Consider the following 17,922-nt stretch of genomic DNA (forward strand, 5'->3'; position numbering starts at 1 on the left):
TTATTTACCTTTTTATGTTCAGCAGCATTCAGGGAATTTAAACTTAACTTAATGTGGCAAAGTTCCTTATGTTTAGTGTAATGAAATCTTTTGCTGCAGTCAACTAAGCCATCATTTAACTTATATATAACTTATATTTCTTCTATATATGTCTTATTTGCATTGTCATATTTTATTACTATACTTGCCAAACCATTTTGGTTTTAAGCCAGCTTTGATGTTTCTAGCTGGAAAAACAACCACAGATGATGAACTGGAAGAAATGCTGGAGAGTGGGAACCCTTCTATTTTTACATCAGATGTAAGTAGTTCTGCATCATTACCTGTATATTGATTCAACAGTAAATGGAAATACTTGCTCTACTATGTATTTTTGTGTTTTTATTTAGATCATTTCAGATTCTCAAATCACCAAGCAAGCACTAAATGAAATAGAGTCCCGTCACAGAGACATCATAAAGCTTGAGTCCAGCATACGGGAGCTACATCAAATGTTTGTTGATATAGCAACATTGGTGGAGTCCCAGGTAAATATGTTGTAGCAGGCTAATTGAGATGCATCCTCCATTTTTTACTCCTGAAGCTTCCATTTTCTGCAAACTTTTTTAATGTTCAATTATTAAAAAGAAATGTGAAGTCAACTGTTAATGGCCATACACGGGCCACTTGTAGCTGCCAATATCGGTCCCTTGGACCGATTCGCCAGCTTATCGGGCCGTGTAGGGGCAGCAACAACTGGCCTGCCCGACCGATAGCTGGCCTGAAATTGGCCAGGTATTGATCGGGCAGGTTAAAAGATTTAGTCGGATCGGGGACCGCATTGGCTTGTTTGGCCCCAGGGCCAAATGACCGAATTAGCCTAAATTCCCCCCGATGTCGTCCACCCATAGGTGGGGATATCGGGAGAAGATCCACTTGCTTGGCGACCTCGCCAGGCGAGCGGATCGTTATGTGTATGGCCACTTTAAGAGTTGGAGCAAGTTGAGCACTGCTGTCTGTATTTACCCTTCATTGCTGGATAGATTGTTTCAATTGCTAAGCAGGTGGTTGAACTGTATCTCTATATGTAAAAGTCTGAGGGCCCATATATGCGGTGGCATAGACCTCTACAAGCAGCAATGCAGGGTTGGTGGAGGTCTGGTTCCCTTTTCTTGTTCAACTTAGTGCCAAGTGCAATATAACATGAGCAGAAAGATTTCATATGGTATGTATATGTAAGATATATCAGATTCAATTAAATCTTTGGTCCCTTGCATAAAAAGGTTATTCCTGATCTCTCTTACAGCAACAGTAGTTACTTTAATTTTTCTAGCAGCATCCATCAAATAACAGAGCAGGGTATTCAGATCTTTGTCTAGCTTGTTAATACCCCTCGTAATTCCTCGTATTTATATATACCCAATATCAGACCTATTAAATGCATAACCTTAGTACTTTAAAGAATCCCAGCATCTGTCCTTCTATAGGTGCATTCTAAGGTCTTTACTTACTCAATGGTTCTCTTGGACTTCTTAGTCCTGGCCATTCTACCCCAGCCTAATGGCTGGTGCATTTCTTTGATCCCCTGATTTACTTTAAGGGCTCGTGGGTGACTACCAATAAGATGTGTCACAGTATCACTAATAATATAGTCCACTAATGATTAAATTCATGTGAGGGGGCTTGTCTCAGTAGGACATATGTTTCACTCTAAAGACTGTTTCCTAGCTTGTAGACAAATAACCAAGTATGTCCACATACCATGAAGGAGGAAGGGAAAGGACACAAAAAGTTATCATATTGTGTAATGCTGCGTGTGCATATTTATCTTTACGGTACAAAAAGGAAACTATTATTGTTTTATTAGGTCATTTTTTTCTTAGTAGCCTGTGTATTATTGCATTAGTTGCCTTTTTAATTTCTATCTAATACATGATAATACAGGTATGGGATCTGTTATCCAGAAACCCATTATCAAGAAATCTCTGAGTAACTAGACAGCCATCTCCTATGGACTCCATTTTAAACAAATAATGTAAATTTGTACTAATTATTTTATTTTTCTCTGCAATAAATAACTGTGTCATGTACTTGATCCCAACTAAGATATAATTAATCCTTATTGAAAGCAAAACAATCTATTGGCTGTGTTTGATGTTTACATACATTTTTAATAGACTTAACTTAACGAGATCCAAAGTACGGAAAGATCCCTTATCCAGATAACTCCACGTCCAAAGTATTCTAGATAACAGGTCCCATACTTGTATAGTAAAAAGCTGCATGGGTTTGAAAACATAAATGTTAATAAACTGTTTAACGCTTTTGCCATTTGCTGCTGAATTTACCTTCTGATGGACAGAACACAGGTAACAGCACATGCTGCATCATCTCATTTACTGTGCATGTTCATTCCAGTGGAATGTGCAAGAATCCTTCCTGGTGGCCCTCAAGGAAACAATAACTAGTCCAATATACAGTATATACTGTTGCATAGTAACTATAGAGCTTTTATCTCCACATTTAGCAATATTCAAGTCCTCTTGAAGTACCATTTCCAGTGACTTTAAAAATCAAATACTTTGAATCAAACAACTAAAGGCATCTCTTGGCTGCCTACCATTTAGTAGCCCAGAAGATGTGTAGAAATGTATATATTTTTAACATAGAGAACACCTTTATATTAGGATGCTTGTTAATTTGTACAGAGCCACTTCATGGCTTTCAGTATAAGCATTGTCAGACTATAATTTTGTTAAATATTACACATTTGCTTTTTCTGTATTTTTTCATGACACCAACCCTCATCTGTCAAAACATACTCCTTTTGTGGTATTGTGGAACCCTTCAACACAGTTTCCCTAGTTCAAGTGATCTGCCCAGCTTGCTTCCTTCCTTCCTTTTTCCCTGTTTATCCCTATGTAAAACAAGCAATTCCTTTCTATAATTCTACAGTATCCTGGTTTATCAGGGACAGTTTCTTTAGCTACCTAGACAACTGTTCCTTAATATGTTAGTAATAAAGTCATTATTATAATTATTTTGTTATCTAGGGTGAAATGATAAACAGTATAGAAAAGAATGTTGAAAATGCTGCTGAATACATTGAACATGCCAAAGAAGAAACAAAAAAAGCAGTGAAGTACCAGAGCAGATCCCGACGGGTAAGAGGAAAAGACCATTGTTGCTTGAGCTTGATCTGCTTATTTGAAATACAGAAGCTTAAGTTATCCAGGTTGTTGCTTCTCCATTTAAACTGTAGGCATTCCAAATGTTCTAATAGAGCAGATGGTGTACAGCCTTTAAACATATATTCTATTAAAAAAAAAAAATCTGTCTACCGTTTTTCTTTCTTTTTTTCGGATAAGGTAAAAATTGGAAGACATTTTATAGAGTATATGGAAAGCCAGCCCTGTAAAAAAACTTCACATGAAACAGTGAATAGCCCATTGAGTTAAAGTAGAATGGGGGGGTGCTCTGTTAGTTCTTTCTACTATCGTATGCATAACCATGATCATAAGAAAATACATGTTGCCCTCTATTTTGCTATTTTGAAGCCAATTTTAATTTCTACTAAGTACTCTTTATTTTATTTTTTTTTTAACCTCAGGTATGAATTGCCTTACTTATGATATCACTGTTTTTGAATTAAGCTGCACATTTTACAAATCTATGTTTAAAAACCCATCTTATCAATCTTGTTTAACAAACACAATTTTTGTTGACAGAAAAAATGGATTGCTGCCTTTTTAGTGCTGGTGCTGATTGGCTTAATTGCCTTGATTGTTGGTTTGTCAGTTGGCCTTAAATGAAAGTTGGAATATTTCCATTGTACGTGCACGTCTGCCAATGCGGCAGTAAGTAAATAACCTATTAATTTGCTTTTAAATTATTATAAGAGACCTTTAGCCATAAAGCTTTCAAAAAACCCAGAATGTCTCATTGCTTTACTTGGTGTATCAGTCTTTCTAATATTTTCATTTAAAGACTGCAAATGAATATACATTGCATGAATTATTTATTATGGTTCAGGGTCTCTTGTGGTAGTTATTATTTTCATAATCATTGTTTTAATTACATGAGTAAAATGTCTGCATGTAGCAAAAAACTATTCCATTATTGCAGTCAATACACTAATTACTTTCTTAGAATTTCCTTTCTTGCTCAGCTAACACTGCTTTAAGTTAAAAGCCAAAATCATATAAATTTGCTGCCATTTAAACCTTTATTGCTATAACAGTCTACCAAAATAAACTCTCTCAAATGACCAATATATCCACACATTCTGATACAACCTTGTGCTTGATACAGAGAAAATACAGGTTATGTAAAAACTCAGGTTATTTCCCCACCTATGAAAAGTGCCTGTTTGACTGACCACACCCCTGGCCTTTTTGGCCATACCCGCTTTTAGTTAGGGATTTATAAACAATAGAAGCCTTGTAGGAATTGATTCAAAACTTATGACCTGCCTTCAATAGAGAAAATGTTTAGGCAAAGGAAAGGGAATATAAGGCAAATTAAACATTTGCATTTAGATCTTAATATATCCATTCAAGAAAATTAAAAATGAAGCTCCTTAACAGTTAAAGTTTACTGTTCCCCTACATTCGTATAGGAATGCTGAGACTGCAGGTGGTCCTGGCTAGGCTAGCCTCCAGTACTTTGACTCTCCCAACTTTCCCAAAATGGCCCTCTGTCTCTGTCCATTTTTGTTATTTTATCAGAAGGCCAAATGTTTGTGCTGTTATGATTAAGGAGTTACATACAGAGTTACTGTAAATCCAGCACCCACAATACTAGCTGCTAACAACTCTGTGTGTCCCATTCAACTTATTAATGAAGTCCTAGGCCTTGGTGTAATAGCTGTTCATAAAGCAATGTCAGCAATTAGAATACAAAAAAATACCAGAAGTGGTAATATTGAGCACTTCATTGAATTATTCAACAGCCAATATAAATAGGACATTTTAAACTTCATAAATTTCTTGGCATCCCTGCTACACTGTCAAAGGCATCATCAGAGAATAGCACACATTTATATACAAAGATTGATAGCCATTAAAGCTGTTATGACAACCTCTTTCATTCTTAAACTCTCAAAAGTAATTTGATGAGCATGATTCTAAACTGTTCTGTACAATCTGTTTTAATGCCAATCTCCATTCTTTAATTTTCTGCATGGGGATTTTGTCAAGCTGTATATTTCCAATGTGGCTGAACTGCTGCAGCCTTTATATGATCAGTATCCAAGCTAAACTCACCATGCCCCTTAGCCCTTCCTTCTACACATTTAACCTAGATGGGTTTTCCTTTTAATCAATTCCTGTACATTGGCATTCTTATCTATTGAATATCTGACCTTATTAGAATTATCACTGGTATAGCTAAAGAAATTTACCAAAACTGTCACTGATTTTTGATACATCTTTCTCATATTTTAAATGGAAGTTGAAAATGCAATAGTGCTAATTCTGGAATGCGTCTTGCTACATTGAAATAATTTTGAATGTATTCTGTTTTACATTTATTTAGGAAGTATAACTAGGACAAGTTTATTGTCTTGTTTTAGAAATGCATAGTGCAGGGTAGAGCTGTAATTATTGTGCTGTTTACTTCTGTATCACAGCACATTCACCATGCCTTTGTTTAGCTTGCCTGTTTACCAGTATATCATTACAAAAGTAATTTTTAATGAAAACCATTAAGTTTGTGTCATGTCAATCCTGTGCACATCTTCAAGTTTAGTAACATTTCAGTCAGACTTGTCAGAGCACATAGCACTACTCATACACATCCTTGTCTTGCAGCAGATCTCTGAGATCTGACAATGCAATCCAACTCACACTGGGAGTTTAAAGCTGTAGTCTGACAGTATAATTGCATTTTATTAGATTTGCATCCATGCTAGTGCACTGCAACTATGATGTTTTTAATTGTATACAATGCTGTAAGTATGTTAATACTAACGTTCTCTCCTGGCTTTACAGAAACTGATCTTTATAGTTATCTGTGTAGTCATCTTGCTGTTGATCATTGCAATCATCTTGGCAACAACACTCACCTAAGCACATATAAGCGCCTCAGGAGACTCGCCATCCAAGCCATCCCTTCAATGGAATTTTCCACAAAAATTTCTGATGGATACCTTACTTCTACACCTGGGAAAGCAGACTGTTAAAACATATCTAAACCAGATTGGCTTCTTTGTAATCAGAAGGACATTTGGGTTTTGTACTTGAAACAGCAGTCAAGAACAACTTTGACTGGGGGGTAACCCTGAACTAAACATGGTGCTGCTAATGAATTTCCACTTTTTAAAGGCAATGCAGCAGCCCGCCAGCAACTGAACAATGACTTTTTTTTTTTATTTTATTTTAGTAAGGACTCCACTTTAGTCAAAAAGGTTGAGCTAGCTTTGGCACTAATAGGTATTGGAAATGAGAAGGTGAATGTGCAATCTTCAACTTAACTATTTTGTGATTTATATTTTATTGCGTATTTGATTCACTGTTGAAAACTCTGGTAAACATTTCTACATTTAGCGCCTTTTAGTCTACAAGTCTAAAGGTTTTTTTATGTCCAGTTAACCAAATTGATAATGGATAGAAGCCCCTTTGTATCTGTTATTGGCATACAAGCACTGATGTAAAGTGCAGGGGTTACATGGCCCATATCAATGGCAATATGGGTAATAATTGTCTTAACTATTTTAATTACCAATGTGTTTGTCCAAACAAAACGAAAAAAATGTGAATAATAGTTTTAGGGGGGGGGGGACATATTTTTAAGCTGCTGGCTGGGTGGTTCCAGGTAAGTGTGTGCCCAGATTTTGTTGAATGTACTTAAAGGATTAATCAAGTTAAAATCATTGGGGGCTGAGGAATTTGTTAGGTACACCCCAGTCATTATAATTGCAGTACAGAAATTGCAGAAGAATTTCTGTACTGCACATGCACTCACCCAGGGTTACTACTCAGGGGAGCACTGAGAAAAAGGGGTAAATTACCAAGGCACACTTTCAACAGAATGCTTAGCGATTATACCGGTAATTGCTGTTGGGTGCCTAAGAAATTCTCCCTCCCTGTGATTTTCGCTGTTGGTTGTCCTGTGTCTAAACTCAAGTGATATCTAGGATTGGGATCCTGTCTGGCCAGGACCCAGGATACAGTTGAATCTGAATCCTGCAAAAAAAAAAAGGCAGAATCCCAAACCAGTGATGTGTGGCGCATCACTCGCTGTCCTTTTAAGATTGCTTTTTGAAGTAGCACTATCTTCATATCCGTTTAGTATCCTTGTCACAGACTTCAGATGAGGAATTTGCATTGCTAAAAGGGTTAAATCCTATTCCTTAATATCACCACTGCACACTTTTTTTTTTCTCTAAACACAATTTGCTTAAAATTAATTTTAAAAACCTTTGCACATTTGTGAAGCTATGTTATGTGTACCAAAAATGATTACATGGTTAGAAGAACCACGTTTTAACCCTTAAGGTAAACTTCAACCATATGCATGATGAACGTTTAGATGGTCATTTCATTTCAGAATTGCCTACATTTTTTTTCTTTTAGCCAAAACTGCTCTTCAGCTTTAGTCTCTGAACTCACTAAAGCACTGTCTTAAAGGAGAGGGAAAGGTAAAGTAAGCTTTATCAGAAAGGTCTTTGTAAATAAGCACTCACAGAAAAGCTGCATTGAGTCCTCTATCAAAAGAAACACAGGATTTCTTGTCTCCTTTTTTGTGAACTTGTTCTTTGGTATCCGACTTCCTCTCTCAGAAAAATCCTTTATTCCCGGGAGGGAGTCTGCCCAGTTCTTTCCTCTTTCCCTTCTCAAGCTCACCACTCCCATAAGAATTCACCCCCCCATCAGAATGTGTAATCTGAGCTACCAGCAGCTAGAGCTGCAGCAAAGCTACTGAGACCAAGCTAAAGTGGCAGCTGCTATCTTAAGCAAACAGAGGGAGTTTCTAAAACTCTTTACTCAGGTATGTTAAAGCTTTCTGCAGAATACATATATTGTTCTATGTGGCACTAATGTGTCCAATCTATTGGCAGTAAAATGCCAAAATGCCTTTCCTTCTCCTTTAAGGTACAGGTACATATTTACATTGTATAAACTTCGGTAAGAATGAGCTTTCAGCCTGACAACAGATGTCCTTTTACCAATACCTTGCAGCCATTTTATTCGTTTGGAAGGATTTAAGCTAATGTCACACAAGGTGGATTTTCTACCATTAGAGAAATGTCAACATTTAGGAAAATCACTGGTGTGGGTGTGTTTCATCTTGAAAATGCTCATTTGAGAGTGTTTGAAATGTAACTGCTGCACCAGTGGTGATTTGGAGGTGGCAAGGTCTCAGGCATATCTCTGCCAGCTCATAAGCTTTAGCTTTAAAAGAGACCAGATTTGATGTTTTCAGTGTAGAGCCCTATGTGGACCTTGATTTTTATCAGCACTTTAAAAAGGCACTGGGTGTCTTGCATTACTAGCAGTTGCATTATTATATATTTTTTTTTTTACTTTTCAGATTCATTAGAAAACAATTTGTTCTTTAAGAAGGTTTGGGAAAACCGTGCAATTGTATCCACAACATTCCAGTTCAAGGTGGTTTTCCTGTTTGTGTGAAACATTTTTAGGGAACTGTTATCAGCATCTGAGATAATACACTGTACTACAGAGCTTGTTGTGAAAGTGTTATGGCAAATGGTACATGCAGCCATTTTGGGCTTTAAGTGGGCAACCGATCACCTGTAATTGCTTCCCAGTAATCTTATTGCCTGGACCAATTTATTGCATTGTCATTGAGATGAATATCAAGCAGTTATGGGTGCTTTCTTGCCCTCCAGCTGAGCTAATAAATGCCTGTCAAAACAACCAGAATAGCTGTAAGTGCCATTACCTTTAATACTAAGTAAATTTTACTTGGAATACCTGCCGAGTTTTCTTTCTTTGTTTTTTTTTCTTTTTTTTTAATAAGTTCATTAAGTTTAACAACTCAACACTACATGTGTCTTTTAGCTAATGCACGTATTTCTTGTATAAAGTTATTTTAAATGTTGCCCTGCTACTTGCTGTGGAACCCTTTCAACCAGATACAGATGGAATTGGGACAAGTGAAAGAGATCTATTTTGTACCAGCATGATATTTGTTTAGGTTGATATTGGAAGATGTGCCTTGTCTATTTTGGACAAGGCCAAGAAAGCTTTCAGTAGTGCAGCAGTTGCAAGGCTGCTGTTTTCTGCTACCCCACTCTGGGTTGCTGGTGGGGAAAGTCTGGAACTATTAGGTATTAAATATGCAGACCTTTGCCTTTCTCTGAAGAGCTGTCAACCCCCTCCCCCATATTTTCGGGCATTACCCAATTTTGGTGCCTCTCCCCCGGTCTCCCAATACCCCATAGCATTCTTGCAATTTTTCACAAAGTTCTGCACAAATTCTGGGCGCAAATGGGCAGTGATCTCATCTTAAGCAATCACACATGCACAGGTAGCACATTTTTGGCTCCAGTGGCGACTGCATGTGCACATGTCTGATTTCCGCTGCGTCATCCCCCAAACAGCGCACTTTACAAGTTGACTGCTCTTTACACTTCTACATCTAAAAACACAGCAAGTTAAATGACTCTGTGTGTCATATACCTAAGCAGGGTACATGTTCAAATGATATTGTTAGCACATGTCTTTTAAAGCATTGTGTCAGGTCTTTTTGTAGCTGTTTTTAAAGGAACAGTAACACCAAAAAATGAAAGTGTATAAAAGTAATTACAATATAATGTACTGTTACCCTGCATTGCTACAACTGGTGTGTTTGCCTCAGAAAGACTACTATAGTTTATATAAGTAAGCTGCTGTGTAGCCATGGGGGCAGCCATTCAAAGGAGAAAAGGCACAGGTTACATAGCAGATAACAGACAAACCACCATTATATGGGGCTTATCTACTAGTTATCTGCTATGTAACCTGTGCCTTTTTCCAGCTTGAATGGCTGCCCCCATGGCTACACAGCAGCTTATTTATATAGTAGCAAAAACACCATTTTTTTGCAGAGCAACAGCACATTATATTTTAATTACTTTAAAACACTTTAATTTTTTGATGTTACTGTTCCTTTAAGAAGTCCAGCTGAAGGCCTGCACACTGCATGCAGCTTTTCTGTGCCCCAAAACTGCCCAACAACTCAGGTTTATTTCTATATTATTATATTTTCTGGGCCCTGAATATTGCAGTGCCTATGCTCTAAAGTGCCTCTCTATTATACTGTCATGCTTTTCCTGGATTCCTAAGTGCCTCTAGTTATTTGGGGGTTTTTGTGCATATTCATACTGTACCTAGCAGCATTTCTGAATTGAATATTGATTTTGCAGTAATCCAATTTGATTTGCTGTTTTGAAATTTTCACTAGGTGCCTTTTATGATTTACAAGCACTTATGTGTGGTCTTGGAGCAAATTTGATCATTTGTAGCTACCTAGACATAAATACATTGTACATAATACCAATGATTCATCAATTTTACAATACGCTGTCTTTGGTGCTTTTGAGTAGTCTGTTACATTCATCCTTTGCTCTGGCCAATTCTTCAGCTAAGGGGATAGCTGCCTATGCAAGAGAAGGTAATGAACTGTTAACAGGTGCAGGGTGACTATAGTACCTACATTACATGCATAAAATGCTCCAAGCAGCATCTTGTTATGAGCAATAAGGTAAGCTCAAGGTGAATCAGGTCAGCTCAGTCTGGCTTGGAAACGTAACCAACACTACTGCTACATCTAATGTGGCAAATGTTTTTATTGAAACCAATATATACTGATTTCTAGAAGTAAAATGTATTTAATATCTGGAATCAAATGTTTAGGTATCAGCAACTGCTGTACATTCTGTGTTAGTCAGAACAAAGTTTCTGTTCCGTAGCAGGTGTTTTTATACCTTTTGTTGCCAGTTGGTCAGCAGAAAACTGCCACAGGACCTTGACTAAAAAGTATAGCAGAACCATTCAAATTCACAACATTCCTATCCTAACAAAAAGATCAGGTTAGACCATTGTGTAAATATGTGCCTTTTATTCCACTGGTTTGATTTGTTGAGTCTCAGATTGTAAGAATTTGACATTTTAATGTGGACCCAATAATAGCAATGTCCTGCATGTAAAAACTAGAACTAGAACAAACTTGAGGTCTTAATAAGTGAACAAATGTAATCTGCAGTTTTGAGGCAGTTTAAGAAATATTGGGTTGCTGTTCCTAATTCAGTTTTGTAAAGGTTCTTTTTTATGTGTGTTTTAGTATTTTCTAGTTGAACTTTAATAGTAACCAATTTCATAATCCATCGTGCATACCGGCATAATCCTGTTTAGACACTGAAACCTTTGTGAATATTTTTAACCCCTTTTTTCAGTAATATGTACTAATACATTTTCCTAATAAAACGCACTTTACTTGTGTATTTTTTTTGTCTTTCTTTTCTTTAAAAGGCCTTAGCACTTCTAGAAACATAACCTATTTTCTTATATAACTGACATGGGAATCACTGCTGGCAAATCCTAATATTAAAACTGTTTCCCTACTTTGTTTGATTAGTTATAATGGGCTGGAAACTGAGTTTGTTCCACAACAGAATGTTTATGCTGGATTGGTATCATGTCACGCCTATGCTTTCAAGCCTCGTAAGCCATGCTAAAATTAGGCTTGGCTCAGAGCCACTCTCTCAGGCTTCGGGGTCAACCCTTGCACCTGTACAGCAGCTCAAATCTGTGTCATTTTCAGCGATTGGTCGACATGTCCCCATAGCACATGTGACATTTGATTTAAGAAACCCTGGAGCATTCATTGCTACAAATCAGTTTATCGGCTTCAACAAACCTGCATCACTTTATATATTGATATTTCTTACCATTCTGATTATGAAAGAAGAACCCAAGGAAGTTTCTTCCAACAGAAAAGACACAGTAAATACAGTGAGTAAATACCTGAAACATTTTAGAGAAGTGCGTTTAACTGCTGTAAATGTGAAAACAATAAAACAAAGTAATCGGCAGGAGAGTATTACAACCGTTTGTGTTTCATTTGTCTGATTCGTATCATTTGTCTGATATATAGTGTTACTTGTACTTTTTAGTTTATTTTCAGTGAATTGCACATTGGGGCAATTTGGTTTGGGAATCCTGAACAATTATTGCTTTTGTAACAGGCGACAGTGCCTGGCATGTAAAAGGTTAAATGCCCTGTGCTTACTGATCAGATTTCAATGTTCATGTGTTTCTCCTGTGGGATATAAATAATGTACATGTTATTTAGTATCCCTCGAAATCCCATGCCTTGCATTATCTATTTCTTCTTGAGTTTCTTGAAGGGGGTGGGAATTTCAAAAGTAGATGCCGTCAGGAAAGAGAGGGAATACTCTGTTCAGCAAAGCCAGGAAATGACTTTCTATACCTGGATGGAGATAATCTGTATTAGCAATGAAAGGGCACAGCTGAATCCTTTCTCACTGGCAGCTCCTCCCATTGTTGGGGATAATAGCCTGCTGCAGGCTCAGTGATTGTTATATGCCTAGAATGGAAGGCACAGTCTCCTAGCTAAAATATGCCATAGGTTACTGCCATTAGGTATTCGGTTGTATTCCCTGAATGGCAAAGTTTGCAGGACCTTCATGACTGTGCAGATGCAGCTGGAGAAAAGTAACCACAAATAATAAAACCTACTACAGATATTTGTACACATCTCGGTATTCTTGGTAAGTATTTCTTATGTTACCTACTGAGGGTCAGGCCAGAAGGAATTTTTTTACACAATACATAACCTCTATGTTTCATTATGGTAAAATGCTACCAAGGTCTGCAGTGCCTAGGGGTCATTTCTGAGTACCTGCAACAAACACCGGCAAAATTAATATATTCAAAATCTTTAAAATCCATTTTCATATGGAACAGCATATATTTCATTCTGCACCATCATGTGACTCTTACCCCCACTCCTTTGATTCAAACCATCATGCATTGCCTTTCCTTTGGCATATGCATACCAACTACTCTTATCAGCAACTGAAATGGAACCTGTGACACTATGTGACAGGCTTTGATACAGTCTGTGTAAACTTGTTAGAAATTAAGACCTTTAGGCTGATGCCACACGTAGCGTTTTTACGCTGCGTATTTTCGGCTGCTGAAAAACGCCTGATATCATCATCCATAGAAATAACTTGAAAAGACTCGAGGCAAACCACACAAAGCGTAAATACGCTAGAAAACGCCTTAGCACGGATTTTTCAAGCGTAGGCTGAAATACGCCAGTACTTGCAAAGCAAGCTATTCCTATGTATACACAAAGGCAGCTGCCAGACCTAGCGGAAATACGCTGCGTTTTTTGCTATTTCACACTATTAGCACCATGGCAACGGGATTTGCTTACGTCACCAGTACTAGGCTGAAAAACGCCATGTGTGGCTTGTGCAGTGTTTTTAGGCTGAGAAAAAACGCAGCGTAAAAACGCCACGTGTGGCATCAGCCTTATTGTACCAAAGTAAAAGCTTATTAGCGTAATGTATAGAATAGCTGGAACTAAGTGTGTTTTACATACTGTGTCATGATATAATAATAAATACAAGCAGTGTCACAAGGCAGGCATAGTTTTAATATAGGTTACAATACAATACCAAAGGTTTACAATACACTGAGCATTATTTCCAAAGAAAGGGATGAGGGCAAGGGGAAATATACCACATATTACACCGATTTTCAGTGCTTATTTTTGTATAAAGTCTCAGTAAACATACTGGTATATAGTGTTCTTTTTAAATTCTACAACCAGTTAGAAATAACAAAATTTGAGTGTATATTGTTCCAGAATACTGTTCTTTGTGTTTTTCCACACTTTTTTAGTATCCTAGTTAAAGCCAGCTGCTCCAGCAATGAGTAATGTGTTGGAGTGGCTGCCCTAATGAAGCTGACAATACTGGAGCTATTTTTATATATATGTATGAACTGCAATCTGTGCAGTCTTGGCCATACTGATATCCATTTCAAATGAAAAGGTTCAGGTGATTTTGTTTTCCTGTTGGTTAAAGCTACAGTGTAATCATTCTGAGACAGTTGCAATGTGTAATTAAACCTATATTCAAATTTGATTTTGTTTTTTAAATAAGCTGTTTGTTACTGTATTTCAGACTTTACCATACATTTTTTTTAAAGCCATAACTACTACATGTTTCAGTTATCTGTGTGACTCTATGCAGAGCGCTGTCACGGTAGCCTTATCATTTTTGAGTGTCAAAAATTAATCACATGTACAGTTTTTAGGTGGAAATGCCAATTCTATTTAGTTCTTGGAATAGATCCTCCTGTGGCTGGAAACACAGGGCCAAGTGATTGAATCATATTAAGTGACAACACAGGCCATTGGGAGAGGACTGCGTCAGTGCACTAATTCAGAATTTTTAAACCTCTCTGATAGATATCTGTCCATACATGGGCAGGAAAGCTGCTGACTCTCAGGAGCGTAACTACCAGGAGCGCAGGGCAGTGAACTGACAGAGGCCTCATTGCACATCCTACACCAGGGCCCAGGAGGTCCTAGTTATATTACTGCTGGGCCAAATCGGCAGCTTAAAGCACTTTTGAGTTAGCTTTAAGTATGATGTAGAGAGTGATATTCTAAGAAAATTCACAATTGAGCTTCATTTTTTAATATTTGTAGTTTAATTATTTGAATTTCTGTTAAGCAATTTTCCAGTTTGGAGTTTCAGCAGTTAGGGTGCAACTTTCTGTAGCAACCAGGGGTTGTTTGAATCAGAGACTAATATATAAAGGAGAGGACCTGAATAGTAAAATATGTTATAAAGAGTAACAGTAACAATTAAATTGTAGCCTCAAAGAGGAATAGTTTTGTGGCAGCTAGGGTCAGTGACCCCTGTTTGAAAGTTGCAAAAGAAGGCAAATAATTAAAAAAAAAACCGAAAAAAATAGGTGACCAAGTGAAGACCAATTGAAAAGCTACTTAAAATTGTCCACTCTATAACATACTATAAGTTAACTTAAAAGTGATTACCCCTTTAAATTTGCTTGTGTATTGCTGCCTTAAGACATTTGTGGTCCCCATGGCTGGCCAGCCCATGGGTTTGGAATAATTAGAAGTTGTTTTAAAGGAAAACTTTACCCCCAGAATGAATACTTAACCAACAGATAGTTTATATTATGTTAAGTGACCTATTAAATATCAAAAAATGTTTAGAGGAGCATGTTTATTATTTTTTTTTTTTTTGGGGGGGGGGGGGGGGGGGATTCGATTATCCTTGAAGGTCACATATAACAAAACTCAGTGCCTTGCTCTCCAATGAGCAGTCACACACAGGCTTACTAACAGGCTGGTGGCTGGTTGAATCAACTTGCTTTCATTTCAACTAAAAAGGGATAAGTATTCTTTACTAACTTTATCAAAACCATTGTGTTTTTTTACTGTTGGGTTTTATTTATTTTTTTTCATAAGTAATTGTTGTTTTTGGAGCTAATTTACAAAGTTTGTGGGATCCATAGGCTTACAGCAGGTTACATTCCCTTGTAATTACCCTCAGCTTGAGGAGGGTGGGGTTTGATTAGTTCACCTTTACAGACTGCATAAATAGAACCATAGGCACTCCAGTGGAGCTTGCTCTGGTGGTAGGTGCTCTGTAAGTGATTGCTCTTTAAGTGGGGGCTCTGTAAGTGGAGTTATAAACTCAGGAGTTAGTGGGGACTCTGTAAGTGGAGTTATAAACTCAGGAGTTAGTGGGGACTCTGTAAGTGGAGTTATAAACTCAGGAGTTAAACACTAAGGGAGTTAAAAATAAGGTAAAACAAGGTATTTACTACAAGTCCTTACACCTATTTTTGTTTAACTGTTCTTGTAACTGGGAGAATGAGTGGTAGCAACATTGAAGGTCTGACACAGTGCACAGCCTGCCACATGTATGCAGTTGTGGAACAACAGTTCCAAAGTGCATACCTCTGTTGTGGATGTGAGCGAATTGCCACTTTAGAGGCTCGCGTTAGAGTCCTAGAGGAACACGTCGCAACACTGCGTTCAATCAACAATCTTGAGAGGGGTCTCTTGTTAACTGAACAAGAACTAGTGGGGTCAGATAGTAGGGGGGGAGGGGAGCAGCAAAAGGATGATAGGGCAGTAAGCTGGGTGACAGTTAGAAAATCTAGTGTGGGGAAAAGGAAAAGGGAGGCTGCTCCAGGGTTTGCGCATCCCAACAGATTTGCCAGATTGTGTGAAGAAGATGGGAGTGTGAACTCTGGATTGGCGGTTCTAGGTGAGGCTGATCTCTCTAACAGCCGGGAGACCAGTTTCACTAGTAGTGGTGGGGAGGAGAGCAGAGCTAGGCCTAAACAGATGGTGGTTATAGGGGATTCGATCATTAGGAAAGTGGACAGGGTAATCTGTCAAGCGGATCGCTTCAACCGGACAGTTTGCTGTCTTCCTGGTGCCAGGGTTCGGCATGTGGTTGATCGGGTTGACACATTATTGGGAGGGGCTGGGCAAGACCCGGCTGTCTTGGTACATATCGGTACTAACGACAAAATGAACGGTAGGTGGGGGACTTTAAAGAGTGAGTTCAGGGATCTAGGCTCTAAGATTAGGCAAAGGTCCTCCAATGTCATTTTTTCGGAAATTTTGCCGGTGCCGCGTGCAAGTTTAGGGAGACAGCGGGAGCTTAGGGAGCTAAATGCGTGGCTAAAGTCTTGGTGTAGGAAGGAAGGGTTTGGGTTCCTAGAGCACTGGGCTGACTTTTCCTTGGGGTACAATCTATACAGCCCTGACGGATTGCACCTCAATGGAAGGGGGTCTGCTGTGCTAGGGGAGAGAATGGTTAAGAGGTTGGAGGAGTGTTTAAACTAGACAAGGGGGGGGTGGGTGAGCTAGAATTCCATGGGAAAATTAGTGTAGACGGGGTAGGGGGACTAGCAAAGGGTTGTGGGGGAGGAGTGAGGGGGGCATATAGTTTATCAGATAAGGAGCTTCCGTTACAAGGAAAGCAGTCTCATAATTGCCTTAGCTCTAATTCTCCCTTAGCTAATGTAAACATCAGAGGGAGAAGTAATAATCTCCGCTGCATGCTGGCTAATGCGCGTAGCTTGTCGGGTAAATTAGGGGAGCTGCAAGCTATTGCATGTATTGAAAATTATGATTTAATAGGTATCACTGAGACCTGGTGGGATGATAAATGCGACTGGGCTGTGAATTTAAATGGGTATACACTTTTTAGGAGGGACAGAGAGATTAAAAAGGGTGGAGGGGTTTGTCTTTACGTAAAGTCAGACTTAAAGCCATGTAATAAAGACATTACCAATGAAAACGTCGAATCTCTTTGGGTAGAAATTTCAGTAGGGCTGAAGGTCACAAAGAAAATGATCATTGGTGTATGTTATAAACCACCCCGTATAGATGAGGGGGATGAGGCCCAGCTATTGTTGCAAATGGAGGAGGCTTCAAAACTGGGTCAAGTTGTTGTTATGGGGGACTTTAATTATCCGGACATTGACTGGAGTAATGGGGTGGCTAAGTCAGAAAAAGCTAGTAGGTTTGTAAATATGCTAAATGACAACTTTTTATTTCAGGCAGTTCAAGAACCCACTAGGAATGACGCTATTTTGGACCTGGTGATTTCTAATAATAATGAACTTATCTCTAACATTTGTGTGGGTGAGCATTTGGGGAACAGTGATCACAACATGGTCTCCTTTGAGATAATGCTGCAGAGACAGCGCTATAAGGGAGTAACTAAAACACTCAATTTTAGACGTGCAGACTTTGCCAGTATAAGGGCATCTCTGCAATGTGTCAACTGGGAAAGGCTTTTCATGGGGTTAGACACAGAAGGAAAATGGAACATCTTTAAAACATTGCTTTGTAGGTATACGCAACAGTATATCCCCCTAGTAAGCAAGGAGAGGCATCGCAAAG

At 38.3% G+C, this 17,922-nt stretch overlaps 2 protein-coding genes across 18 annotated transcripts in view; both read left to right on the forward strand.

Annotated features, from left to right (window-relative positions):
* Positions 1-11,425, forward strand: part of stx2 (syntaxin 2) — a 46,358-nt gene extending 34,933 nt beyond the window's left edge. The window contains 6 exon segments of one of the 3 annotated variants that reach the window (NM_001079176.1): positions 228-301; positions 390-527; positions 3,033-3,143; positions 3,708-3,836; positions 5,970-9,696; positions 10,086-11,425. In NM_001079176.1, the coding sequence (NP_001072644.1) occupies positions 228-301; positions 390-527; positions 3,033-3,143; positions 3,708-3,791 (407 nt within the window). In that variant the 3' untranslated portion in view covers positions 3,792-3,836; positions 5,970-9,696; positions 10,086-11,425. 3 annotated transcript variants of the gene reach the window in all.
* rimbp2 (RIMS binding protein 2) overlaps positions 9,999-17,922 on the forward strand; it is a 199,095-nt gene continuing 191,171 nt past the window's right edge. For all 15 annotated transcript variants that reach the window (XM_031902438.1, XM_031902444.1, XM_031902408.1 and 12 more), the window contains exon 1: positions 9,999-11,936. In XM_031902438.1, coding sequence (XP_031758298.1) covers positions 11,565-11,936 — 372 coding nt within the window. In that variant the 5' untranslated portion in view covers positions 9,999-11,564. The remainder of the gene's footprint in view (positions 11,937-17,922) is intronic.

The sequence above is a fragment of the Xenopus tropicalis genome, chromosome 1, assembly GCF_000004195.4.
Source record: "Xenopus tropicalis strain Nigerian chromosome 1, UCB_Xtro_10.0, whole genome shotgun sequence".
NCBI lineage: Eukaryota > Metazoa > Chordata > Amphibia > Anura > Pipidae > Xenopus > Xenopus tropicalis.